The following is a 27,729-nucleotide window of genomic DNA, read 5'->3' as shown; positions in this document are numbered from 1 at the left end:
TTTCTGAAATAATTCAATATAAAAAAAGTCTTATCATTGAGAAATAATTATACGCTTACTAAAAATAATGGGATTACAAAAAAAAGGAGTTCAGAGTAGTAAAAAAAACCATTTACTACTCTTGGAGTTTTGACATAGCGCCATCTTTCGTTCATATTTAGTAATTCATCATGGCAGATACAACGAAGCCAGCCGAGCAGAAACCGGAGCCGAAAAATGACAAGAAAACAGAGGATGAAAAGGAGCAAGATTTGGTAAAACTACGTACATCTAATCGAATAATAGTTTTAATTGTAGTTGGCTTGATTAAGTACGTTTTCTGATGATATTTTTCGAATTGGGGTTCAATTTTGTGTACAGGTCGTGATGACAAAGCAATTTTCTTGAAACACAGCATGAAATCTTATGGGTGGGACTGAAATGTAGACAGAGTCGCCGGCTTCGGTGCTTTTCCACAGCCCAGCCGACTGGGGACGGGTTTTCAAGCTCAGCCGACCTCTTGTGACTGATGGTTCGTTGCTGCATTAACGTTAATGCACGGTCCATCAGTTTGAGTTAGTGCACTAGTTTGAGTCCATTTAAATTCAACGATACTAAGATTTATTTTTAGATCAAATATCAACAGTAGAGGCGCTGGTCAGAAAATTGGGATCGTCCCAGTTTACAGGGACTGTCTCAGTTTATAAGGATATCTTCACACAAGAAATCTAGGAAAGTTCTTTCACCTGTCAAGTGCCGACACCAATCAAGTGTGCTAGTCAATGTAAACATATCAGGTTTCATAACAAGATTATTGGAAGACGGTAAGTCATGAAAAAAAGACGGTGAACTGGGGGGAATTGAGGTCACTGAATCTATTTTTAGCACTCTCAATTTCCGTAATTGCTGTCTTTGTCCCGTAGGGGAAGTGAAAAAAAAACGTCCCCATAAACAAGGACAGTCTCAATTTATCACGACATGATTTGTCTTGGTTTATGAGGATATCCTTGTTTTCTGGGACAATCCCAATTTTTGGACCAGCGCCTCTACTGATCAAGGGGGGCCGGGGTGTCCAAACTTTTCAATTTCATGCACATTCATCATTCATGCATTTTCATGAATTTCAAAAATATTTGTCAAGCAAAAATTATTGATTCACTAAATGCAAGACCAATTCAATTGATGGCGGCAAGATCATACACTAAAAATATATTGACTAAAATGTGAAGTAGGTCAAAGACTTTCACCAATATCGCGATCTAAAAAATGTAACGCTGATCGATGAGTGCCTGCTGTGCTGGAACTTGTCTTAAGACAAGTGGAAATTGGAATCTTTTCTGAAAACGTGTGCATGCATGCGTGATCTAACTAATGCTCTAAGTCAAATCTGTGATTGGATTAGATGATCAGCGATGCACAGCAATACCTAAAATTGATATTGGCAAAAAGAAATCAGAAATTTAAGTTGTTTATCTCAAAGCTTGAGGATATTTTTTATGTCGGGACATGCTTTAAAGTGTTTTGATGTGCGACAGTGCTAGCGATTTATATATTAAAGGAAGGAACTCTTGTTTTTCGAAAAAGGAATACACATGTATCTGTAGAAGATGCATTTTTTTCTACAAAGTCGGAAAGGCAAATAAACAAAAGTTCCCAACATGACATCGTCACATATCAATACACCATTGATCGGTACTAAAGGCTATAATCGATTTTATAATCCTGCCGTTATGAACTCTAGTTCTCAAAAAGAAATATAAATGATGCATGATTCAGACAACAGCAGAAAGGAAAATGAAATAGAAGTCATACATATCTCAGATTACTAAACGGACGAGAACGTTTCAGAATTGTTTTGAGGTGCTAACAAGTAAAAACATATTTTATATATACCTTGCTTTATGAACTCTGGTCCTTCAAAAAGAAATATAAAAATTGATATCAGATTTAAGTGATATTGAATAGTGTTTTATTGTAGTTAAATGTAGTCAAGAGGCTCCAAGAGATTAAAAATCATTCACTGACGTGTGCTTACTCTCCATGGAGCCAGGGATTGTGCCCCATCCATGTGCATATCGCGGTCAACAGTGCAATTTTCGCCCAGAGATTTCTACTTTCCCTGTAAAAGATCTAGCCCAAAATCATGTAAATTGGCTAGAACTTCATTTCCAAAATTTATAGAATATCGATTTTGTTTCAAAACAAATATTCATTGAAAAAAAAAGAGATATATTTTGAGCAGAGGGGAAAAGAATTTGCCAATGTTTACGTACATGTAGCCATCTTGCTTGCTTTATTCCCATAATTTTAGCACAGAGTTAGACCATGGTCTAAGTTAAAACCAACTTCAAAATATGGGCCATAGAGTCTAGCTGGTTACGAGCTTTACATCACTGGTTGTTCTATTTGTGAATGGTCAACTTATAAATACAGTCTATTGTCTATCCATTGCTATGTGAATCATGTTAGTAGTCTTACAGATAAATGAAAATTGTACACTGATTTCTTGTGAAGCTTTGCAAAACCAAGGTTATTTGCCATTACATGTATAGCAACATAAAGGTGGATCTGGTACAGTTTAAAATGAACTTTTGTGAAAATCATGAAATCTAAAGCTGAAAACAAAATACTGAAGATCACCAACACAGATAAGCACATGTGGGACAGTGTACTGTTTTGGAAATAGTCGCAACAGTTTCATGCTTGTTTTTGCTTATTTCTCAGCATTTAATACACAATTTCTACCAAAATCCTTTGGCACATATTTTTTACAGAGACGCTTATTTGGTACCAAGACTAATCTATTTGCCTGACAGCCAATCACGGCTCACCATTCAGCGTCCATTGTCTGGTTTCGGTTCTATTATATGTTGTTTTGCTCTATCGTTTTAGTCAGTCATGCGACTCCGATGAGTGCATGTCGAAAAACTTCAGTATGTCAGTTTTTAAGGCTATATTATGATTTTGCTGTACCAAACACTTGTTTATATATAACTTCTTCGCTCAATTTTCTTAATCTTGTTCTATAACTTACATTTTCTCTCTTTGTTTGTATTAATAGTCTGAGGAGGACAAACAGCTTCAGGAAGAGCTGACAATGCTTGTGGAGAGGCTCCAGGTACAGTATAAATTCATTGGCCCGTATTCTGTACTCGGGTTTAAATTAAACCATGGTTTATAGTTTTGTTATAACTATGGAGAGCCAAGTGGGGCACAAATCCTTAACAGTACACATCCAATCTATTAACTCATATGACACCCAAATTGTCTGGGAATGAAAACTGAAGTATTAAAGTATGAAAGCAAAAGGAAACAAAATAGTTAACATAAGAACTATACAATATTAACAAAAATGTTGGAATTTTTGGCTTCCCATAATTTTTGCACAGAGTTAGACCATGGTCTAAGTTAAACATTACTTCGAATATGGGCCATTCAGTCAGTTGAGGTGCTGGACCAAAAAGTGGGATTGTCCCAGAAAACAAGGATATCATCATAAACCAAGACAAATCATGTCTTGATAAATTGAGATTCATTATTGTTTACCGACAACTCGTTAATTTGCTCTTATATGTGGCATCAATTTATTTTTTAAAGAGTTTTACTCAGAATACAATTTTCCTTGTGTGAGGACCTTAACAACATACTTGTTCTACATTTCAATCACTGCCTTGAGGAAAAAGATGCACAAGAGAAATAACGTTTCCGATATTGAAATTTTGAAGTACATGGCGAAAAGAAAAAGTTCCGCTCTTCACAATCAATTTACTATGGGCAATGCTTGATTTACATGTACATCTTACTTTATGTACTTATAGGAGAAGGACACATCCCTCTATCGGCCAGCATTAGAACAACTGAGACAAATGATTAGAGCATCAACAAGTTCAATGACCTCTGTTCCTAAGCCCCTGAAGTTCCTTAGGCCTCACTATGACACGCTTAAGGAGATCTATGAAAAGATGGCGGTTGGTGATAACAAGGTAAGATGCTATTTGCTGAAACCCTTTTTTTCACTTTGTTAAAATATGATTTTTTTTTTTTTTTAATACTGCATATATGCTTGTTATAAACTTGACCAAGTCCCTCAAGTTTCTGAGGACTATGACATAATCAAAAAGACTCCTACGAAAAGCAGCATTTTCTGATAGGGTGTTCCATCTCACGAGTGGTAAATAAATAATACCGGTAAGTAAGTAAGTAAATAAATAAATAAATGAATAAATATATGAATGAATAAATGAATATATAAACAAATAAATGAATAAAAAATAAATAAATGTATGAATAAATAAATAAGTAAAATAGAAGATCTATAATGCACATGTGAAGTTTACCATGGCGAGGAAGAAGAGTGAGTGATTTCATGATACACCATGTATACATTTTAGTTGTTTTTTTACCTTTTGTTTTTCATTGTTTTTTTCAATGAAATTTGTTGGGGACTCTTCTGTGATCATGAAAAGCATAAAATAAATACATGTAGACCAGCAGAACTAAAAATAATCATGCATTTATGAATTTTGGTTGAAAACATAATTTGCATTGACTTTGTACACGAAATCACGTTTTTGAGCAATTTTTTGTCTGACATGCACTTACATAATGTTGCGTAATTTCGGAACCACGTACCCGGGTGACACAATATTGGTCTCAAAAGTTGCGCAAGACTTGAAACTAAAAAGTCAGTGAGTGGCGCGGTCAAAAAATTTCGCTCGGCGAAAATTTTGCGCGATTCGTTGAGGGGGGGCCTCGAGGGACCAAGTCCCTCAAGTTTCTGAGAACTATGACATAATCAAAAAGACTCCTACGAAAAGCAACATTTGCTGATAGGGTGTTCCATCTCACGAGTGGTAAATAAATAATACCGGTAAGTAAGTAAGTAAGTAAGTAAATGAATAAATAAATGAATAAATTTATAAATGAATAAATGAATAAATAAATGAATAAGAAATAAATAAATGCATGAATAAATAATAAGTAAAATAGAAGACCTATAATGCACATGTGAAGTTTACCATGGCAAGGAAGAAGAGTGAGTGATTTCATGATACACCATGTATATATTTTAGTGGGCATTTGTTCATCCTTGAAAGGACCCCAAAGTCAACATTTTTGACAAGTGTGTTCTTGTTGTCTTCAGGAGAATGAGCATGTGATTTATGCTTATATGGCGTAAACAATGGCAGTAAATTAAACTAACAATGTATATACGCGATAATCAAACTTTTTTTTTTATTCTTGTATGTTGCTTTTCAGTGTTTTTGTGCTGATATCATATCCGTTCTTGGCATGACTTTGAGCGACAACAAGGACTGCCTGAACTTCCGCCTGCTTGGATCCAAAGAAGACATTGCATCCTGGGGCCATGAATATGCCAGGTACGTGTGTCCATGTTGTTACTGCTCTGAGATGCTTTACATCAGGAAAGCACTTCTCGCTTTGACAGGTTATGAGTTCCTTGATATAAACAAACTTCTTTAAAGTGAGAAGATGAATTATCCTAGAAGATATAAAATTGTGATCAGTCATGTAATAATTATAAATATGAATCATTTAGTATGAATTAATGCACAGGGTTAGGCCCTTCTGTGGTCATTGAAGCACAACTTTCATTGGTAATTGAAATGTGACTGTGTGTTTGAGCTCCTTGGTGTTGTTGTTCCGTTTTAACAAATCTTGTTCTCTTTTGTCTAACCAGGCATCTTGCAGGAGAAATAGGCCAGGTCTGGAACGAGACCGATGCGGAGAAGGACCAGGCCCAGCGGGAGAAGCTCCTGACCCTCGCCAAGGAGATCGTACCCTACCACATGCAGCACAACGCCGAGGCTGAGGCTTGTGATCTTCTCATGGAGATCGAACAGTTGGATCTACTTCAGGACTATGTAGACACCAATGTGTTCCCCAGAGTCTGTCTTTATCTCGTCAGGTATTGCCAATTTGAATGCTCATTTAAGAATAGTGCTTTGATTTGCATATTCCCTACTGGAAACAGATCTACTACAAGACACTAATGTGTTCCAAAGAGTCTTTATTTATCTCGTCATGTAATGCCAATTTGAATACTCATTTAAGAATAATGATTTGATATTGTCTATTCCCTACTGGAAACAGATGTACTACATGATTATGTAGACACTAATGTGTTCCCCAAGATCTGTCTTTACCTCATCAGGTATTGCCAATTTGAATGCTCATTTAAGAATAGTGATTTGTTTTTGCCTATTCCTCACTGGAAACAGATCTATTACATGATTATGTAGACACTTATGTGTTCCTCAGGGTCTGTCTTTATCTCATCAGGTATTGCCAATTTGAATGTTTGCATAAGAATATTGACGATTGATCCAATCAACTACAACTATGGAAAGCCACCAACGTCAACATTTATTTTGCATGTTTGTTCGAAATATTTTCCAACTGTGTTCTTCACATTCTTGAAAATTCAGTGCGCTTCTCTTTGTCTACAAAGGACATTGTTCAAATTTCTTGTAGAAAATATGATGGCTTTCCATAGATTTGATGTTGATCAGATCAATTGTAACTCTCTATAAGACGGGACCCATATCTTCAAGAAAAAAAATGGCTATGTATTCAGGAATTAGTTCCAATGTGCGTAGCTTGAATGCAAATTGTAATTATTCAGAGTTTGTGGAGTTAGATATGAACATTTACAATTTTGATATGAAATGCTGAAATAATTATCAAGGTAAAATTGGGACAGTATTACACCAGTATTTCAGATCTGCATTGAAACCAATTTCAAATTTCCAGGATTATATGTGGAATAGTTTGAAAATCAAATCCTTTCAAATTCAGTTCCGTTCACATGTCCTCTTGGAATCTATGTCTTTGTAGCTGTGTGAACTATGTGCCAGAACCGGAAGACTCGATCCTGCTGAGAACGGCACTGGATATCTTCAGAAAGTTCAATAGCTACCCTGAAGCCATGAGGCTAGCAATCCGGCTGAATGATGTTGAACTTATTGAGAAGATTTTCACATCGTGTCAAGATAAGTAAGTCATTGTAATTTGTGATCAGTGCAGATTTCCTGTATAAATTATGCTTATTTACTGCGTCTATTAAAAAAAATTAAATGTTGATGCGTGTTATTTTCACATTGCCCAAAATTAATGCCTGTTGCCGTGGTCATCCGTGCTATTTTATTCACGAGTCCACTGTTTTATTAATGAGTCCACTCAGACATTGGACTCTTGAATGGAAAAGCGTACTTACCCATGGCAACAGACAACAATTTGGCGAATTCTGAAAGAAGCGTGCATCAGCATTGAACATTTCTTTAATATACGCAGTAAATGAGTGTAATTTATACAGGAAATCTGCATAAACCATGGACTCAACTGCAGGTTAACCACCTTAGTGAACTCTGGGGGGTGTTTCACAAAGATTTAAGTATGACTTAGAGTCGCACTTAAATGTCTAGTTGCGCGCAGTATAAAAGGCATGACAGCATTGGTCAGATCATGCCAAGAGGACGCGCACTACTGCGTATTGATCAATAAGATTGCGCGTTGCATATCATGTACGCGTCGACATTTAAGTGCGACCTAAGTCATACTTAAATCTTTGTGAAACACCCCCCTGGTCAATAAGTCACCAGGGAGGTGTTTCTCAGAGAGTTGAGTACAACTTAGAGTCGCACTTAAATGTCTAGTTGCGATCCCTATAAAAGTCATCACTGCATTGGTCATGAGCATGGTTAGGGGACGCATGCTACTGCGTATTAATAATATTGCTTGTTAGATATCATTTTCATGTCAGCACTTAAAGCATGACACTGATTCACAATTCACACTTGACTCTTTGTGAATCAGCCCCCCCCCCCTCCTTAGGCAGCCAGCCAAAATAATAATTTGGTCTTTAAAAAGTAAAAATAGAAAATTTACTTATTTGAAAGCATTACAATTCTTTGTAATGTCCCTAATGCTTGAGTCTCACACCATATGCATTAGACTTGGCTTGTCTGACCGAGCTATGTATAATATAATGTAGGATTTGTATAGCGCACGTATCTACCTTGCTAGGTGCCCAAGGCGCTCCTATATTACCCCGGCTAAGCTAGTCTACCGATTCTGGTGCGCACATCTTTTTGAGGAATTACTTCCTGCCGGTACCCATTTACCTCACCTGGGTCGAGTGCAACACGGTTTGGATTAATTTCTTGCTGAAGGAAAATACGCCTTTGCTAAGATTCGAACTTACGACCCTCTGTTTGAAAGGCGAGAGTCAGAACCACTAGACCACGACGCCCCCATATTATGTTCTGAAAATTGAACAATCGCACTAGACACCAAAACAAGTGTATGGGCCTCATTACAGCACATGAGTATTTTCCTTGAAATGTTCATCTATTTTGGGCCAATTTCTTTAATATAAAGCTATCTGATGTTGTAATCTCTTTGAAATAAATGTTGTTACAAAAATCAACTATACCTTGACCTTTTCACTTGTAACCTTTGATCCTTTGACCCAACTAGGTTGGTCCAGAAGCAGCTAGCCTACATGCTAGGATCCCAGCAGCTCTTTTTAGAACTACCAGAGGAGACCGAAGATTACGATGATCTCGTTGAGATTATGTCCAATACTCAACTCAATACACACTTCCTTGCTCTGGCTCGTGAGGTAAAGCACTTATTTAATTAAAGGGATGGTTTGGGCTGAAAGTATTTATAGCTTAATAAATTAATAAATTTTTAAGTTTAGCGATATTTTGTGAAAACAGTCGTCATGAATATTCATTAGGTGGGCTTAATAAATAGAGTAGAATTCACTGAGCAAAATGCAGAAAATTTCATCAAAATCGGATAACAAATTAAGTTATTGAATTTTAAAGTTTAGCAATATTTTGTGAAAACATTCGTCATGAATATTCATTAGGTGGGCTGATGATGTCACATCCCCACTTGTTCTTTTGTATTTTATTAAATGAAATTAGGTTTATTCAATTATTTTCCTCCAAGAACTAGAAAAATTGGATTAACAACTGATATAGTGCATTAGATATATATTGCTGCAACTTATTTCATTATAAGGGAGACATGTTATTTACAAAAGTGTGAAATAGTGCAAAAAATTATGATTTTGTGTAATAACATAAGAAAGAGGAAAATGGGGATGTGACATCCTCAGCCCACGTAATGAATATTCATGATGACTGTTTCCACAAAATATCGCTTAACTTTAAACTTCAATAACTGTATTATTTGTTATCTGATTTTGATGAAATTTTCGGCATTTTGATCAGTGAATTCTAGTCTATGTATTAAGATATAAATGTTTTCAGCCGAGACCATCCCTTTTAGCAAAGATGATATGATACTAATACGGGTTATATTCACAGCGCCACATCCAGTAAAGTGCTCAAGACACTGGAAATATCGGTACAGTACTCAATGAGAGGGGCGACCTGCAGGGTGCATGCTACTCAAATCATGTGTTGAAAAAGAGCAATATAGTGGAGGGTCTTTGATATTCCAATCCAGGGTCCTGTAACACAAAGGTTATCTATTAATCGTACACTTCATCCTTGTGATAGATTGTACATTGTAGTCAATGGAATCTTTCATAGAAAAATGTGCTAAGATCGTTGCTTAGTTTTGTGTTACAGGCCCCAGGCGACATTACAGTTGTGACAAAAATTATGTGATGAGAAACATTTTAAGCAGGAAATACATCGGGGGAGGGTTTCATCAACATTTCTCATCTGACAAAATGTTAGATCTGACAACATTTCTTGCTTTTGATGGTTGACAAACTTACATGTAGATGTTTGGCTGGTTTGATAATTCTCAGTTAAAACAGACTTTGATGAAATATCCAACAAGTCCTTTCATGAAAAACAATTGCACTGGCTCCCCATTCAATTTCATATACAATTCTAAATTCTCCTCCTAAAATTCAAATCTCTTCATGGACATGCTCAAAAATATCTCTCTGAATTAATCCATGCATACACTCCTAGCAGGTCCCTTCATTCTGCAAATCAAAACTTCATGGTAAAAAAAGCCAAAACTAAACTTTTTGGAGACTTTTTTTCAAGCTCTGCCCAATGTCTTGGAATACTCTGCCAGCTTCCCTTTGTTGTATCCCAAATATCACACCAATCAAATTAAAAGACGAAGATGAAGAAAGCATATTCAACATAGCCCCATTTAGTGTCCTTTTTTTTCTAATTCACTTTTGTTTGTATATTTCTTGTGTTCTTCTTTGTAAACGCTTTGAGATGGATTTTATGAAAAGCACTGTATAAAACTTAGTTATTATTACTACCCAGTTTTTTTTTATCAATTACCCATATGTGATAACGCTTTAGACAATTTGTTGTATTAAAAATAGATGGCAAAATGAAACTGAAGTTCTTAATTGGTTCCTTTCAGGATCATTGTTTTCGTTAATCTTTTCTTCAATTTATTTCCAGCTTGACATCATGGAGCCCAAAGTCCCGGAAGATATCTACAAGAGCCACTTGGAATCAACCAGTAAGTTTCTTAACCTTTCGATTGCAGGGAAGCATTCCACGAACATTTTCTCTCTGACAACTTTGCCTGATTTTGATTGGCTGCGTAGCACAGTTTCTGTGGTAACCGTCGGGTAAAACAAGAATTGTCCGATAAAACTTCAGACAAGTCCTTTCATGAAACATTCCCCTGAATTCAGAGGTTCCTTTGGACTTTGTACAGGGATGACCCATGGATATATAAAAGAAAATGGATAGAGCTCGCTACATGTTGCCGCTCACACAACACTGAAGCTTCAGGAAAAGTACTCCATGACACGATTAACAGTATACGGGGCCATACCATCACATAGGAATCACCACACACATGCACACGCAAGAGAAAAAAGGTGTCAAAATTTTAAGTGTTTATGGTGGCCTCAAAGGAGCATGTTATGGCTCTGTCCAGTGTTTTTAAATCAATGGGATCACCAGGCTTTATGATTTAAGCGGAAAGTTCACCCTTACAAACAATTTGTTTAAAAAAAAAGCAGAAAAAAATGTATAAAAATCTAATATAAATATGAAAATATAAAATGATTATCAGAATATCATGAATACTAGTTTAATACCTTTCTAATCTCGCCATTCATCCTTTCCAGGGCCGTCCTTTGCTCCGAGTGGGTCACAGGTAGACTCTGCTAGACAGAACCTTGCTGCTTCTTTTGTCAACGGTTTCCTGAACGCAGGATTTGGACAGGACAAGTTGCTCACAGATGATGGCAACAAGTGGATATATAAGAACAAAGAACATGGTAAGTATCAAGGGGTTTTCCCCCTAATAAGACGGGGGGGGGGGGCTTATTCAGGCCACCCACCTCAAAATTTTTAGAGATAAATCTGCTGTGCAAATTTTTTTGCCGCGTCACTCACTGACTTTTTACATTCCAAGTCTCGTGTAACTTTTGAGATAAAAATTGTGACCCCCCAGGGTACGTGTTTACGACATGCAACATTTTGCAAGTGCATGCAGACCCCAAATGGCTCAAAACATGATTTCGTGTACAAATCCAATGCAAATAGTGTTTCGAGCCAAAATTTATAAATGTATCATTATTTTTCTTTGATTAAAGTCAATTAATTTTCATCCTGTTGTGGTCAAAATAAAGTCCCCGACAATTATCATTGAAAAACAATGAAAACAAGTCCAAAAACAAAGAAATACATAAGAAATTTAGAAAACAAAAATTCATAAGAAAATATATGTGATGTTGAATTTTTGTTTACCGTAAATTTAATCAGATTCCTATAAAAACTCTGTTAACCCCAAATTAGCATTTTAGGGGCATTATTTAGTTAATTAGAGGAAACTGTTGATATCATGCATAAATTAGCTTTATTAATTAGCCATGAGATTTTTCGCAGAATTTGATCTGATAGCTTTGTAGATTGTACCATAGGTAACCCACTTGCCAATTTTCGTTGCTATCATGCGATTGACGGCCGAGATCATAAGGGGGGGGGCTGAATTTTACAAAAAAATAACTTAATTTTTTCAACTTGTTTGATCATTTTGATAATCATGATGGAAACCTCCATTTGAGAACACTATACCCCTTTTCCCTATGCATCAATTCTCTTCTCCAAGTACAACAAACCCTAACTGCCCCAAGCAAGCAATGTAAAGGGGAATGAAACCTTTGGAACAAGTAGGCTTGTGTCGAAACAGAAAAATCAAAGAATAAGAACAAAGAAAGTTTGAGAAAAATAGGACAAATAATGAGAAAGTTATGAGCATTTGAATATTGCAATCTCTAATGCTATGGAGATCCTCCCATTGGCAACGCGACAAGGATGTGTGATGTCACTGATGAACAACTTTCCCTTTGATGGACTATGAAATACCCTGAAAATGTGTCTTTTTGCTTTTCCGTATGGTGATACAAACTCTTTATCCATGATGTATTCTTTAGAAATCTGTATTACATGCCCTCCTATAGAAAGAACACATGATCTACTGATAGATGTGATAAAAGAGGCAATTTAAGTGAAATATATACTAAAGTAATGGGGAGAGTTGTTCAAGAGTGACATCACACATGTTTGTCGCATTGCCAATGTGAGGATCGCCATAGCATTAGTGATTGCAATATTCAAAAGCTCATAACTTTCTCATTACTTGTCCGATTTTTCTCAAACTTTCGTTGATCTGTTTCTTTGATTTTTCTGTTTTCACACAAGCTATCTTGGTCCAAAGGTTGCATTCTCTTTTAAGTATCAAAACACCTGTGTCTTGACCTCGGTCCGAAGATAACACAACAGCCCGATGGATATATGGCAATGCATAGAGCTCTATGGGCAATGTGCGAGCACGGTACCATCCCTGCAAACCATGCCGTCATTTTTATCCCCTTTCCTTATTTTGAGGTCGATTTTTTCGTTCGAAATTGAAAATGGACTAACATTGGATTTCTGAATACAATATGCCTTTGAAAACGTGATTAAATATCGAATACAATAATTTCATTCCGAAGGTCCTACTACAGGCAGAGAAGTCTTACGTAATAGCACAGCTGTTGTTTATCATTTCGTCCTTGGCTCAACGCTCATATACTGGCCTGTGGAGGTGAAATTGAGACAGCGGGATTAACTGGCCAATCAGGGTTGATCGGCGCTTGGAAATGAGTTTTTCAAATTCCAAACAGAAAATGGGGTATAGAACCACAGTTTGCAATCTGAACTGCGGTCTTTCTCCAAACGGGGGTTTGACGTAATGATACATTTCCATAAATTCATCCCTCAGCTGTAAATATTTAAATATAGCTTCAAATCTGCTAAATTCAAAAGAGTTACATGTAATTTGTTTATTTTTTGCAGGTATGATGAGTACAACGGCATCACTAGGGATGGTTCTATTATGGGATGTAGATGGTGGTCTCACACAGATAGATAAATACCTATATTCATCAGAAGATTATATAAAAGTAAGTTGCACTATGTATTTCTTTTTTCTATTTTTACCTGCTTGTACCTCGTCCACTAATTTGGGGGTCTTTATTATATCTTTTATCCTCATTTTCTCACTTCATGTAGTCTAGAAGTATGTGGCATTGTGAATTCAGGTGTGAGATCAGAGTACAATCTTGATTCAGTGTTCCCTTGTTCATTACTCTTACCATTCTGGAGCTCTTAAATGTATGTATGGTACATGTATATTTACCTGTAAGAAATGAGCACAATCTTAATTTATCATCTCTTTGATCCTTTCTCTCACCAGTCTGGAGCTCTTTTAGCATGTGGCATTTTAAATTCATGCATGAGAAATGAGTATAATCTTAATTTATTATCTCTTTTATCAATGCTCTCACCAGTCTCAAGCTATTTTAGCATTGGGCATAGTAAATTCATATGTGAGAAATAAGTACAATCTTAATTTATTATCTCTTTGATCCTTTTACCAGTCTGGAGCTCTTTTAACATGTGGCATTGTAAATTCATACATGAGAAATGAGTGCAATCTTAATTTATCATCTCTGATCCTTTCTCTCACCAGTCTGGAGCTCTTTTAGCATGTGGCATTTTAAATTCATGCATGAGAAATGAGTATAATCTTAATTTATTATCTCTTTTATCAATTCTCTCACCAGTCTCAAGCTATTTTAGCATTGGGCATAGTAAATTCATGTGTGAGAAATAAGTACAATCTTAATTTATTATCTCTTTGATCCTTTCTCTCACCAGTCTGGGGCTCTTTTAGCATGTGGCATTGTAAATTCATACATGAGAAATGAGTACAATCTTAATTTATTATCTCTTTGATCCTTTCTCTCACCAGTCTGGGGCTCTTTTAGCATGTGGCATTGTAAATTCCGGCGTGAGAAATGAGTGTGATCCAGCTCTAGCCCTTTTATCTGATTACGTTCTTCACAACAACAATGTCATGAGGATAGGTGCTATATTTGGGTAAGAAAGAAAGCTATCACTTTTATTTTTAAAGTAATTAAAAAAAAATTCCCCAATCATTTGCTTTGTTTCTGTCAAATAAATCACAAAGTTTCTTAATTATTAGGATATATTCATCAGTTGAGGTTTTATGATACATTGGATATATCTCTGGACTATGTATCACGAGGTCGGGAGTTAATATCCCACTGTGTCTCTCCTATCCATTTGCAAGCTGTCAATATACTTTTGCCACACTTCACCCAGGTGAGGTCAGTGAATACCTGGCAGTAATTGGTTCCTGAAAAGCTGAACTGCCCAACTTTGGCAAAAGGAAGCAAGTGACACATCAGTCAAATTTGAGTTATTGTTGTTTCAGAAATGCCCTCTGTATGTTGCACGCTCAGGCAAAATTTGGGGAAGAAGCGATAGTTCTATGGGAAGATATTGAAGAAAATATACTGTTAAATTGCATTGATGCCTAGGTAAATGGTGAACACATATTGCTCATTTACACAAAATGCTTTTGTAACTTGCTTCCTTTTGCCAAAATATGGCAGTAAAGTTTCTACAGTGTATGTGTGAATGGTAGCTGTGCTGAAACAAGATTAAGAATCTGAACACTACAGTATAAAAAAATTGTACCTGGATGAAAGTTCTAATATTAATTGTCCCAAGATGGTACTGGATGCGTGCAGTGCTCTGTAAATGCAATGTAGAGGTAAATAAGCTTTATAGGCATAATTATAAAGATAATCGATTGAATCACTGCTTTTGTTCATTAATTGTATCGCAGTCTTGGTCTTGCCTATGCTGGATCTAATAGAGAAGATGTGATTAGTCTTCTTCTTCCAGCCTTAGCCGATACCAAGTCGAATATGGAGGTAAGATAGTCTTCTCTTTTGTACTTTATTCATGGATCAATTCATCTGATTTTTGTGTTAATTTATTTTACTATTTTGTGATGCAGTCTGAAGTAAATTAGGATTTAATATCAGAATGGAGACATGATGTTGATACCATTATCACCAACATCATCAACATCACCATCATCATTGCCATCATCATCGTCATCAACAGCATCATCACCATTATTACCATTGGCATTTTCATTAACATCTTGCCATCTTCACAACCATCATCAACGTCATCTTCTTCACAATCATTGCCGCCATCACTGACTTAATCATTGTCGAATCGTCATCATTATCATCAATTATCATTATTTCCACTAATATCCTCTTAAGTACCAAACATTGCGAGTTAATTTCCATTTGACATTCATCAATTTTCTACCTTTAAACATCTTAAATCTTCCCCAAAATGCTTCTTGATACATCTATATTGATGATAATTTGATGTTCTCTATCTTGAGCCCCCCACCCCCCGTCTTAGGGTTAAATCTTCCTCAAAATGGTTGTTAATACAACTATATTGATAATTTGATGTTCTCTATCTTGAGCCCCCTCCCCCCCCCCCCAGTCTTCTTAGGGTTAAATCTTCCTCAAAATGGTTCTTAATTTATCTATATCGATGAGAATTTGATGTTCTCTATCTTGCAACCCATACACGTTTATCAGGTCGTAGGAGTGACTGCTCTATCGCTGGGTCTAATCTCTGTCGGGACCTGTAACGGTGAGGTAACCAGTACCATCCTACAAACCCTGATGGAGAAGACGAAACTAGAACTCAAGGATAACTTTGCCAGGTACCTGGCCCTTGGTCTAGCCCTTACATACCTTGGTGAGTAATTCTTGAATGAACCCTCAAGACCGTGACCATGTACTTTAGTTCCTTTGTCTATTTTTGGAACATACCGAAGAAGAGTATTGATATAATTTCAATAAGCCCCTGTTCCATTATAGTGTACTGAGATTATAAATTGACCAAAGAATTGTTTCAGCAATTTTTTTTGACACCATGTCTCTGCAGAGCAGATTTAATTCTATATTATGGTATTTCACAAATGCATCGCATTTGTGTGGCAGCCAAAGGCTGAATTTGGCGTTCTTACATGAATAATCTCACATACATGTATTAAGTCAAATATGAAGGAGACAGGAGAAAGACAGATATAACAACATCATACCATTATGCATATAGACATTGAATATCACAATGAATTTAAAAAACACTGACTACAGAAATTGCTCAGAATTTTTCTAGAAAATTACCAATCCTGAAAACTAATAACGCATTAATACAAAAATTTATAATTGCTGAAAATACATGAATTACTCAAACATCCACAATCCAAACTTGGTGAGAATCAGTCGAATGGGACTCATTTTTCAGCTTCTATAATAATACAACATGCTTATATCGCATATATCACTGCCAAATACATCCATATGCTGTCATTTGGATATTATTACCCTGGCTTTAGCCCCGCAGCCTTTTACAGCACGGTGGCATTTCAAGGAATAAATTCCTGCCAGGTACCCATTTACCTCACCTGGGTTCAGTGCAGCACAATGTGGATGACTTTCTTGCCAAAGGAAATTACGCCGTGGCTGGGATTCGAACCCACAACCCTCTGTTTCAAAGTCAGAAGGCTAGTCCCCTGGGCCACAATGCTCCACTAATATAGCTTTTTTAGTTCTTTGGATGTACGAAGAGTGTTGAATCAGCCTGTAACACAAAGCTTAGCAATGATTGTAGAAAATTTTATGTGGTTGATTGCATTGACTACAATGTACAATCAATTGAGCCTAAGATCAATCGCTGTGAACCTTCATGTGTTAGAGGACCCAGCTTTTTTTACTGGTCATCATTTCACGCCCTACCTGTTACGTGGAGCCTAACAGAGGGTCGTGGGTTCGAATCCCAGCCATGGCGTAATTTCCTTCAAGAAATTTATCCACATTGTGCTGCACTTGACCCAGGTGAGGTGAATGGGTACCCGGCAGGATTAATTCCTTGAATGCATGAGCGCTGAAAGGCAGCTCGAGCTAAAGCCGGGGTAATTATAATAACAACGTGCCTCGAAATAGAATATTCCTAGATAGATAGCGCTATATAAATGTCTATTATTTTTGTTATTACCAGATGTCTAGTGGCACATAGAGCCTCCACTGAACGTCTCCACCTTTGCCTATCGGAGGCCACAGCTCTGGCTTTTCTCCACGTCCTCCATCCAGCCAGGGTCCTTTCTTTTTCTACTGTTTGCCTCCAAGCTGTTTTAGGCCTGCCCCTTTTCCTTTTTCCCTTCTGGTGCCCAGAAGGATAATTCATACCCTATTTTTAAAATATTTTGTGATCAGGTAAACAAGAAGCAGTAGAGGCTACCCTGGCAGCATTAGATGTCCTCCCAGACCCTTACAAGGAGTTTGCTAAGATTCTTGTCGATGTTGTAGCGTACGCAGGTGAGTGGCTTTTAATCTTTTTTGTCTAGCCTGAATGAAGTTCAGCAGAGACCTCGTAATCACTTTTCCTGTAAGTCTGTTAGTCTGTAATAAAAATGTTAAATTTTTTGTGTAACTTGCTCCCATTTCTTTATTTCTGCATCAATCATGTTGATACTTGTTACAAACGATCCTCGGGTAATGCCACATTTGTAGTGATGAAGTTGGTGAGGTAAAAGGTCTCTAGGGGTCATAAGATCAAATGATCATTAGGTATTGTCATATACCCCTACAATACTTAACCCTATCTAGGCCGGGGTATTTTGGGAGTTCCTATGGCCGGGGGGGGGCCTCCCAGGCCCCCCCCTAAGATCTCGGCCGTCGACCGCGCGATCGCGCCGAAAATTGGCACGCGGGTTGCCTGGGACATAATCTACAAGATTGTATAGTAATTTATTTCATGCGAATTGCTATTAAGTGATTATGCTAATTTATGCGTAATTAGTATGCGAAATCATACTTTTTCCTCTAACTCCCTAAATAAAGCTCCAAATGTACTAATTTTTGGTATAGAAACTCTTTGTGGTGTCCTTAGCAAGTGTACATGAAAAAAATTGTGATATCAAATCATTTTCTTATGTATTATATTGTTTTTTGCAATTTCTTATGTATTTCTTTGTTTTTTGACCTTTTGTTTTTCATTGTTTTTTCAATGAAATTTGTTGGGGACTCTTCTGTGATCATAAAAAGCATAAAATGAATACATTTAGACTAGCAAAACTAAAAATAATCATACATTTATGAATTTTGGTTGAAAACACAATTTGCATTGACTTTGTACACGAAATCACGTTTTTGAGCCATTTTCGGTCTGACATGCACTTACTCAATGTTACATAATTTCGGAACCACGTACCCGGGTGACGCAAAATTGGTCTCAAAAGTTGCGCAAGACTTGAAAGTAAAAAGTCAGCGAGTGGCGCGGTCAAAAAATTTCGCACTGCGAAAATATCGCGTGATTCGTTGAGGGGGGGCCTCCGAGGCCCCCCCCGGCCTAGATAGGGTTAATACCCCAAAGGCCATCTTGGGGTCATATTAGATGTTTATTAATTGTGAAATCAAGCGAGATTTGTGGTTCAGGAACCACCTTCCTATATAATGATCTTCTCGTTGTGTGTTCTACTTTATTTAGGGATAACCATGATCAAGTGGCTGCACCTTTCTTATCTTATCAGTCCATATATTTGTATAACACCTCAATAGATCCTTGTCATTTGATGGGTTGTTTGATATTGATCATTCAGCCCATTTTACAATGAAGCCATCATTCGTGGAGTTTTGGATCCATTGCACATGCACACCTTAGACCGCAGGCGCCACAAGTAAAAAAACTTGTTTTTGTAGCACTCATGTATGTACGCAACAATCAACTGATCGAGGTTGCATTGCATGAGCATATCTTGCATCAAAATGTTTTTTGCATTTTTGCAATCGACAGAATACTTCATTCTGTGAAAGATTAAATGAATGATCCATTCAAGTATTCTGTCCATTGCACTCATGAACATTCATTATTTGTATAATAAGGTTCATGTAAATTAGGTAAATTTCCATTAGTCGGATATATTTGTTGAAGCAAGATTTTAGACCATATTATGCAAAACATGTGTTGCGTCCTTCTAAATGAATCCTTAAAAGAACTTGGCAATTTTAGATGCATTCAGGACTGGGGTGGGGCCATGATGCCCCCCCTCCCTTCTGTCCTCGGCTGCTGTTTGTGCGATTGTATATTGTACTTTCAAACATTTGTTTTAGCCAGTATGTGCTAGGTTTTGACCATATGTGAAAAGAAACTTTATTACCGTTTCTACATTTCTGTTTCTGTTTATGGGAACTCCCGTAGGAACTCGGCAGGACAGCATTTTGCTTGTAAATGCCAAACTGGTATGTAACCAATAACCTGACCTTTTAGATGACAGATATTACTCTAGGGCCATTTTATCAAAGTGGAGACAATTGCAGAGTGGGGATTCGAACTCACATCCTTGCAATTATGAGTCCAATGCTCTAACCACTGAACCACACGACCCGTGTATCTGTGTACACATATCTGTCTTATTTTTATGATTTTAATATTTCAGGCACGGGTAATGTACTCAAGGTCCAGCATCTACTTCACATCTGCAGTGAACACATCGAAGATGAGGAGGGAGAGGAAAAGGAGAAGAAAGATGACAAGAAGAAGGACGAGAAGAAATCGGACGATGGCCCAGTGGATCACACGTCCCATCAAGCCGTTGCAGTGCTAGGCATTGCTCTGATAGCCATGGGGGAGGAGATTGGTTCTGAGATGGCATTGAGGGCATTTGGACATTTAGTAAGTTGTTCAATACCAAATGCCTGTTGCGGTAGTGATTTCAAAATGAGTTCGTTCGGAATCAAATCAAATGACCATCAAAATATCTCTTTGCATAAATGAAAAATAATCCTCTCTGAAATATATCTGCATTGAATCTTTACAGTATCTATGTTTTTTGATAATGAATTGATATATAATTATAAGTCTTAAAGGGGAAGTTCACCCTGAAGAAAACTTTATTATAAAAATAGCAGAAAAAATAGTAAAAAATATTGGTGAAGGTTTGAGGAAAATCCGTTAAAGAGTAATAAAGTTATTAGAGTTCAAAGTTTTGGATTTGTGACGTCATAAACGAGCAGCTGCCCCATGTGTTATGTAATATAAAATGCATGAATTTCAAATTTTGTATGGTTCCTGATGACTTAAATTTGTTTTCTATTCATGATCGGGTGTAAAATGATTTGTCTATTGATATACAAAAGGTACAGTGAAAACCATTTTCAATTTTCTGAAAAAATGACATTTCATTGATTTTTTTTACCATTCACTATGTAGGAATGCTGCTCGCATATGACATCACAAATCAAATAATTGAAATTCTAATAACTTCTAATTATTTGATGAATTTTTCTCAAACTTTCGGCAATATTGTTAATTATTTTTTCTGCTATTTTTACAATAAACTTTTTGTCAGGGTGAACTTCCCCTTTAAGATCTGCTCTTTCCATCATTAATTTCAGCTACTCCTTCCTTTTCCCAGATCTTGTAACCCGAGCTAGGCTGTTAAAACCATGAGTGTTCTTTTTCTTTTCAGTTACGGTACGGTGAGCCCGTCATCAGGCGATCTGTCCCGCTCGGTCTTGCGATGCTCTCCGTGTCCAACCCTCAGTTACAGATCCTTGATACGCTCAGCAAATTCTCCCACGACCCCGACAACGAGGTCGCTCACAATGCAATCTACGCTATGGGTGTCGTCGGAGCAGGTAAATCCTACATCTGCTATAGCATTTACTACTACTACTGGCAAAAGAATGTCTGTGGTCTATATTATGGTTGTTCCACTTTATATGTTTGTCATTTTGCCTCCGAAGAAGATTCTGCTAGGATCGAAAGCTGAGGCCCCTTTTGACTCTCTACTACTACTACTAATAATAATGATGATAATAGTGATTAATAATGATAATGATAATTGGTAATAATATAATACAATTTAATCATAACAATGATAATAGGAATAATAGGATGTTTATTATGCTTTTGTAGAGCGCTTGATACGTCCAATGACGTCTCTGAGGAATTTTCAGATACGATATTTCCCTGGTCTTTGGATCCTCGCTTGCACTCAATGCATGCACTTTCTCCACTCCTTGGTGAACATTCCAACAATGCTATTGCCAATCTGAGGACAATATAACGCTCAATATGTGGAGCGTTGTGGCACAGTGGATTAGTCTCCGGACTCTGAAACAGAGGGTCGTGGGTTCGAATCCCAACCATGGCGTAATTTCCTTTAGCAAGAAATTGATCCACAATGTGCTGCACTCAACCCAGGTGAGGTAAATGGGTACCTGGCAGGAATTTATTCCTTGAAACGCAGCGCGCGTAACAGCTGCACTGCTAAAGCCAGGGTAATTAAGCTGCATATACTGTAGAGCGCTTAGAGACTTCTGACAAAGTAAGTATTAAGCGCTATATAAGCAAGTATAATTATTATTATTAATATTTTTGTAAAACATTAATTGCCTAATGATTGTTACAACTTGCTAGATATGTTGTTATTTGCTGTCAGGCACGCATTTTTTTGTTCGCTTTACTCAACTGGTTTTGATGATTATCCTTTCTTACTGTAGGAACCAACAATGCCCGTCTGGCTGCCATGCTTCGTCAGCTGGCCCAGTACCACGCCAAGGACCCCTCCAACCTCTTCATGGTCCGTCTAGCTCAGGGTCTAACCCACTTGGCTAAGGGCACCCTGACCCTCTCCCCCTACCACAGCGATAGGCAGCTGCTCAATCAAGTGGCCCTGGGAGGTGTACTCGCCACCACGCTAGCATTCCTAGATGTCAAAAACAGTAAGTCACATGAGAGATCACATGGCTCGTCAAACGATCGCACCATATAATGATTATTAATCTGTTGACCTTGTAAACGGAAAATGATGCTAACAAAAGGTTTTTGTCTCACCTGCGAAGCAAAGTGAGACTATAGGCGCCGCTTTTCCGACGGCGACGGCGGCGGCGTCAACATCAAATCTTAACCTGAGGTTAAGTTTTTGAAATGACGTCATAACTTAGAAAGTATATGGACCTAGTTAATAAAACTTGGCCATAAGGTTAATCAAGTATTACTGAATATCCTTTCAGAGTTTCATGTCACATGACCAAGGTCAAAGGTCATTTAGGGTCAATGAACTTAGACCATGTTGGAGGAATCAACATCGAAATCTTAACCTGAGGTTAAGTTTTTGAAATGTCATCATAACTTAGAAAATCTATGGACCTAGTTCATGAAACTTGGACATAAGATTAATCAAGTATCACTTAACATCCTGCATGAGTTTCACGTCACATGACCAAGGTCAAAGGTCATTTAGGGTCAATGAACTTTGACCGAATTGGGGATATCTGTTGAATTCCCATCATAACTTTGAAAGTTTATGGATCTGATTCATGAAACTTGGACATAATAGTAATCAAGCATCACTGAAAATTTTGTGCAAGTTTCAGGTCTCATGATTAAGGTAAAAGGTCATTTAGGGTCAATGAACTTGATATCTGTTGAATTACCATCATAACTTTGAAAGTTTATTGGTCTAGTTCATTAAACTTGGACATTAGAGTAATCAAGTATTACTGAACATCCTGTGTGCATTTCAGGTCACATGACCAAGGTCAAAGGTCAATGAACTTTGGCCGAATTGGGTGTATCTGTTGAATTACCATCATAACTTTGAAAGTTTATGGATCTGATTCATGAAACTTGTACATAAGAGTAATCAAGTATCACTGAACATCCTGTTCGAGTTTCAGGTCACATGATCAAGGTCAAAGGTCATGTAAGGTCAATGAACTTTGGCCATGTTGGGTTTTTTTTGTTGAATAACCATCATATCTCTGTAAGTTTATTGGTCTAGTTCATAAAAAGTGGACATAAGAGTAACCATGCATCACTGAACATCTTGTGCGAGTTAGAGTAGTATTCAAAGTCCGCACTGCTGCTATATTGAACCGCGTGATGCAGGTGAGACGGCCAGAGGCATTCCACTTGTTTGAGGTTACAATGATGATGGTGATAGTAGTGTCGTTGATGATGATGTTTATGATACCGATGTTGATGATGCTCGTGATGGGGATGATTTTCACGATGATGATGATGACGATGATGTTAGTGATGATGACAATGATGTTGATGATCAATTTTGATGACGTTGATGATGATCAATTTTGATAATGGTTGTTTCCCTAATAGTTACTGCCTAATACCACTTATTTTTTGTTCTTTTTTTTCCAATCAGCAATTTTGAGCAAGTCTCACTACCTTATTTATGGCCTTGTCACTGCCATGCGACCGAGAATGCTTGTAACATTTGATGAAGAACTCAGACCTCTTCCTGTGCAAGTCAGAGTAGGACAGGTAAGCTGACCCTGTTTCATAAAACTTTCTTATTGCTTTAAGGCTCAGGATTTAGTTATAAGCTACCGAAATGATGCCTTTTGATTGGTAGAAAGCAAATTTTCATAGTTCAAAGTTTGATGAAGTACTTGGACCACTTCCTGTGCAAGTGATGGTAGGAAACGTAAATGGACCCTGTTTCATAAAAGATGTTATTGCTTGCAAGTCTCTGGCTTTGGTTATAAGCTACCGAAGTGATATGTTTTGATTGGTCAAGAGCATAGAGAATGCTTTTAATGTTTGAGGAAGAACTCAGACCTCTTCCTGAGCAAGTCGGAGGGGGACAGGCAAGTGGAGCATGTTTCATGAAATTTGTTATTGATTGTAAGTTTCAGGCTTTAGTTATAAGCTACAAAATGATGCCTTTTGATCCGTAGAGAGCAAATTTTCATAGAGAATCCTAGTAAAGATTCATGAAGTACTTGGACCACTTCCTGTTCAAGTGAGAGTTGGAAAAGTCAATGAACCCTGCTTTATATATCTTGTAATATGATTTTAAGTTTTAGTATTTCTTCCCTATCACAGTTCTACATTTTGAGCAATTTAATCTATTAATGATACTTACCATTTGTTATTTAGACTGTTAATATTTACCACTATGCTACATTTTGAGGAATTTAATTCAACCATTATTTATAATTTGTTATTCAGGCTGTTGATGTAGTCGGCCAGGCAGGTAAGCCTAAAACCATCACAGGATTCCAGACACATACCACACCAGTTCTGCTAGCCTACGGGGAGAGAGCAGAGCTGGCTACGGAAGAATGTATCCTTTTTATCGTTTAATTTCATGTGGCAACTCTAGTAATAATAGTGGTTTGAATTCATCATCATCACCATCAGCAGCATCATCATCACCATCGTCTGTGGAACAAACTCCCTCTATCTCTCCTAAACCTCTCTTTTCTTGACCACTTCAAAAACATCTCAAAACACACTTATATAACCGTAAACCTTAACTTGTCTTATGCCATCAACAGCGATTTTACCCTCTTGAGAAAGTGCTATATAAATGCAATTATTATTATCATTATCATCATCATTTTCATCATCATCAACCTCACCATCGTAATCATCATCATCTTCTTATTCATTGTTGATCTTCATAACATTTACAAATTGCATTCTTTATAGATAGTACACGACAAATGAAACAATACAGCGCATTATCAGGAATTCTAAATTGTTGCAATGTTTACGCAATACATTGTAGATAGTCATGGAGAACTTGAAAATTCATGTTTCTATACTCATGAAAGGAATATGCTCTTTGTGCAGGAGGAAGAAATAGAAAGATGAATAGTATAAGAAAGAAATTTAGAGAATGATTCAGAAAGAAAGAGAGAGGGTTGGTGGGGGGGGGGGGTAGAGGGAGAGAGCAGACGAGAGAGAAAAGAGGAAAAGAGCAAGAAAAGTAAAAAATAAAAATAAATGAATAGAGACTCAAATAAGGAGATAAATGCAAGCAGGCTATGACATAATCATGAAATCATTTGTGTTTTGCAATTGAAGTCATTTATCTTTAAATTTTACTGAAAATCATTATTTGGAAGAAATATAATCTCTCATGAAATCACCTTCTATAGTACCGGAGGAGGAGCCGTGATGTAGTGGTTCTGACTCGCGCTTTGTTAACAGAGGGTCGTGTGTTCGAATCCCACCGAGGTCTGGCGTCTTTTGGCAAGGCGTTAATCCACACTTTGCCACTCTCGACCCAGGTGCTAAATGGGCACCCGGTAGGATGTGAAAGTCATTGTATCTTGTCTAGTACTGTGTGCGCCTCACCTGCGACTGACTGGAATACTCCCCAGGGAGTTGAAGATGTGCACACATTGTGTGCGGGAATGATTGATTGAATCCGATGACTTGGGTAATATATCTATAAAAGCACTTTAATAGACACATCGTTCTAATGTATCAAGCGCTGTATAAAAGCGGATTACTGTTATTATTTCTGCTCTAATCCTTAACTAATGCCATTTCTTCAGATCTTCCAAGCACACCTATCATGGAAGGATTCGTCATCTTGAAGAAGAACCCAGATTTTGAGCAATGATTCCAGGATTTTTTTCTCAACCAGTTTCCTTTCCTCTTCATCCGTGAGGGGAGTGGCTCTTCTTTGAAACAACCAACTACTCCATTCTAAAGACTGCTTATTTGTTTGATTTACGCCAATCATAACTAACTTCATCCACTCACACTCTGAGAACATGGAACTTCTTTTGATAACCGGCTACCCTATTCTTGTGTGATATTTATTAATTGCAACCAAGTTCTTTGACCTAAATATCGAGAGCGTGGCCCTTGTCTGAGACAACCAGCCACCCTATTCTAAAGCGAGTGTATTAGTACAAACTACAATATTTGTCATATGCAACCAACATCATGGACCTATTATAATATTCAGAGGATATCCCTTCTTTAACAAGTTACCCTCTTCTAATTACGACTGTGTTGTTGAGACAGGTCCAACATTGACATCATGTTGGCATGAATGGCATCATATATGTATGTCGGACAGTAAAATCTGAATAAGTCAGATTTCTTGGGGCCATAGAAATCTGTTTGATCTCGGCAAATATTGATTGTTAAGATGTAGAATACGATGTTTTACACATTCGGGTGGGGGGGAGGATAGACATTTCATAAAGCAGTTAAGAGCAACTTTAAGAACAAATAAATAATCACCGATGAATATTCAAGGTGAATATCATTTACCACAAGAAAGGGTCACCGGTCGTTTTTTGATTCGCTCTTAAATTACAAACAGCTTTATGAAACACCCACCTGGTCAGAAAAACAGTTGGTCGATATTTGGCTAATGGAAGGTCAACTTGTACAAGCGTGTGTACTTGAATATACTGTAGGTTCAACCAGCGAATTAAAGTGTTCACAGTTCCTTGGTTAAACCAAGAGCATAAAGAGACACCTTTTCTATAACTGTGCCAATATGACAACTACCATTCTAGTATGGTTCAACTGCCAATCACATGCAAGGTTTCCACAACAGTTGTCATAATTGCAAAGCTACAATAATTGTTCGTAATTTATGAGTAGGTTTATGAGAGACTGGTGATCCTCTCTTGGAGTAAATAACATTTTCATTGTTATTTCTTAGTTCTTAAGAAAGGATCACTGGTCAATCGTAAAGTCGCTTGTAACTTACAAACACCTTTATGAAACATCCAACTGATCACAGATAATTTGCTGATCAGCATTAGTTTTGAATAGAAATCAAATATGATAAAACACATTAATTCTTGGTTGTTTATTTTAATTATCTTGAACCAGTGCATTGGGTACCATTAACTGTGCTGGTGCTTCTACAACACGCATATTGACCCTCTTGTTCCGAAACAAGAGTCTGGTATGGACAATTAGCTCGAGAACACTTGCATGCAAACTCGCTTCATCAGGAGCCTTTGACACTGGAACTGATATTTGTGTTCGAGTCAAAATTCATTAGGATTTCCTCAACAAAAATATACACCCATTTTACACATTGACATAATGTGCAGTATGCTAGATGAAACTTGTGACCTTATTTATTTTGATACTTTCTTGAAAGTCTTCAAACTTTTAGAAGTGTATCGCATTGATAATTCTAAATATTTCAAACGGAGCCTAATAATTTTTGAGATGAAGTGATACAAAAATAAATCAAAATATACAATTGATGTAATCATTTTATACATGGCTTGTCATAGACTTCCTATGAAACTTGAATGTTATGTTATACAGGCCGTGGATGTAAACAAAAAGGTAGGTTGTTTGTGTATGGTCCACTTGCAAAGGAGGCCAATATAATTATTTTGTAAGATATCAACTTGATGATAGTAATGATGTACATGTATTTGTATTGTCGCATTCTGAATAGACTGTTTAGGCATGAATATTCAAACAGATTAAAATTGTTTTGTGTAAAGCACGAAATTAGTTTCACATTAGTGTAATAATTCTTTTACAGGGTAATTAG

At 37.0% G+C, this 27,729-nt stretch overlaps 1 protein-coding gene across 1 annotated transcript; it reads left to right on the top strand.

Moving 5' to 3' along the window:
* Nucleotides 1-155: 155 nt before the first annotated feature.
* Nucleotides 156-27,690, top strand: LOC121417146 (26S proteasome non-ATPase regulatory subunit 2-like). Its single transcript, XM_041610735.1, has 20 exons — nt 156-254; nt 3,041-3,097; nt 3,798-3,962; nt 5,239-5,360; nt 5,681-5,908; nt 6,838-6,996; nt 8,479-8,623; nt 10,419-10,479; nt 11,099-11,251; nt 13,314-13,420; nt 14,272-14,399; nt 15,175-15,262; nt 15,959-16,121; nt 17,642-17,743; nt 19,864-20,099; nt 20,896-21,064; nt 21,932-22,153; nt 23,596-23,714; nt 24,405-24,519; nt 25,742-27,690. The coding sequence occupies exons 1-20, from the start codon at nt 171-173 to the stop codon at nt 25,807-25,809; spliced, it is 2,691 nt and encodes an 896-aa protein (XP_041466669.1). The 5' UTR covers nt 156-170; the 3' UTR covers nt 25,810-27,690.
* The last annotated feature ends 39 nt before the right edge of the window (nt 27,691-27,729 follow it).

Source organism: Lytechinus variegatus, chromosome 6 (genome assembly GCF_018143015.1).
Source record: "Lytechinus variegatus isolate NC3 chromosome 6, Lvar_3.0, whole genome shotgun sequence".
NCBI classification, from domain to species: domain Eukaryota; kingdom Metazoa; phylum Echinodermata; class Echinoidea; order Temnopleuroida; family Toxopneustidae; genus Lytechinus; species Lytechinus variegatus.
Note: the sequence above shows the minus strand (reverse complement) of the source record. Positions and strands in the feature narration are given on the sequence as shown.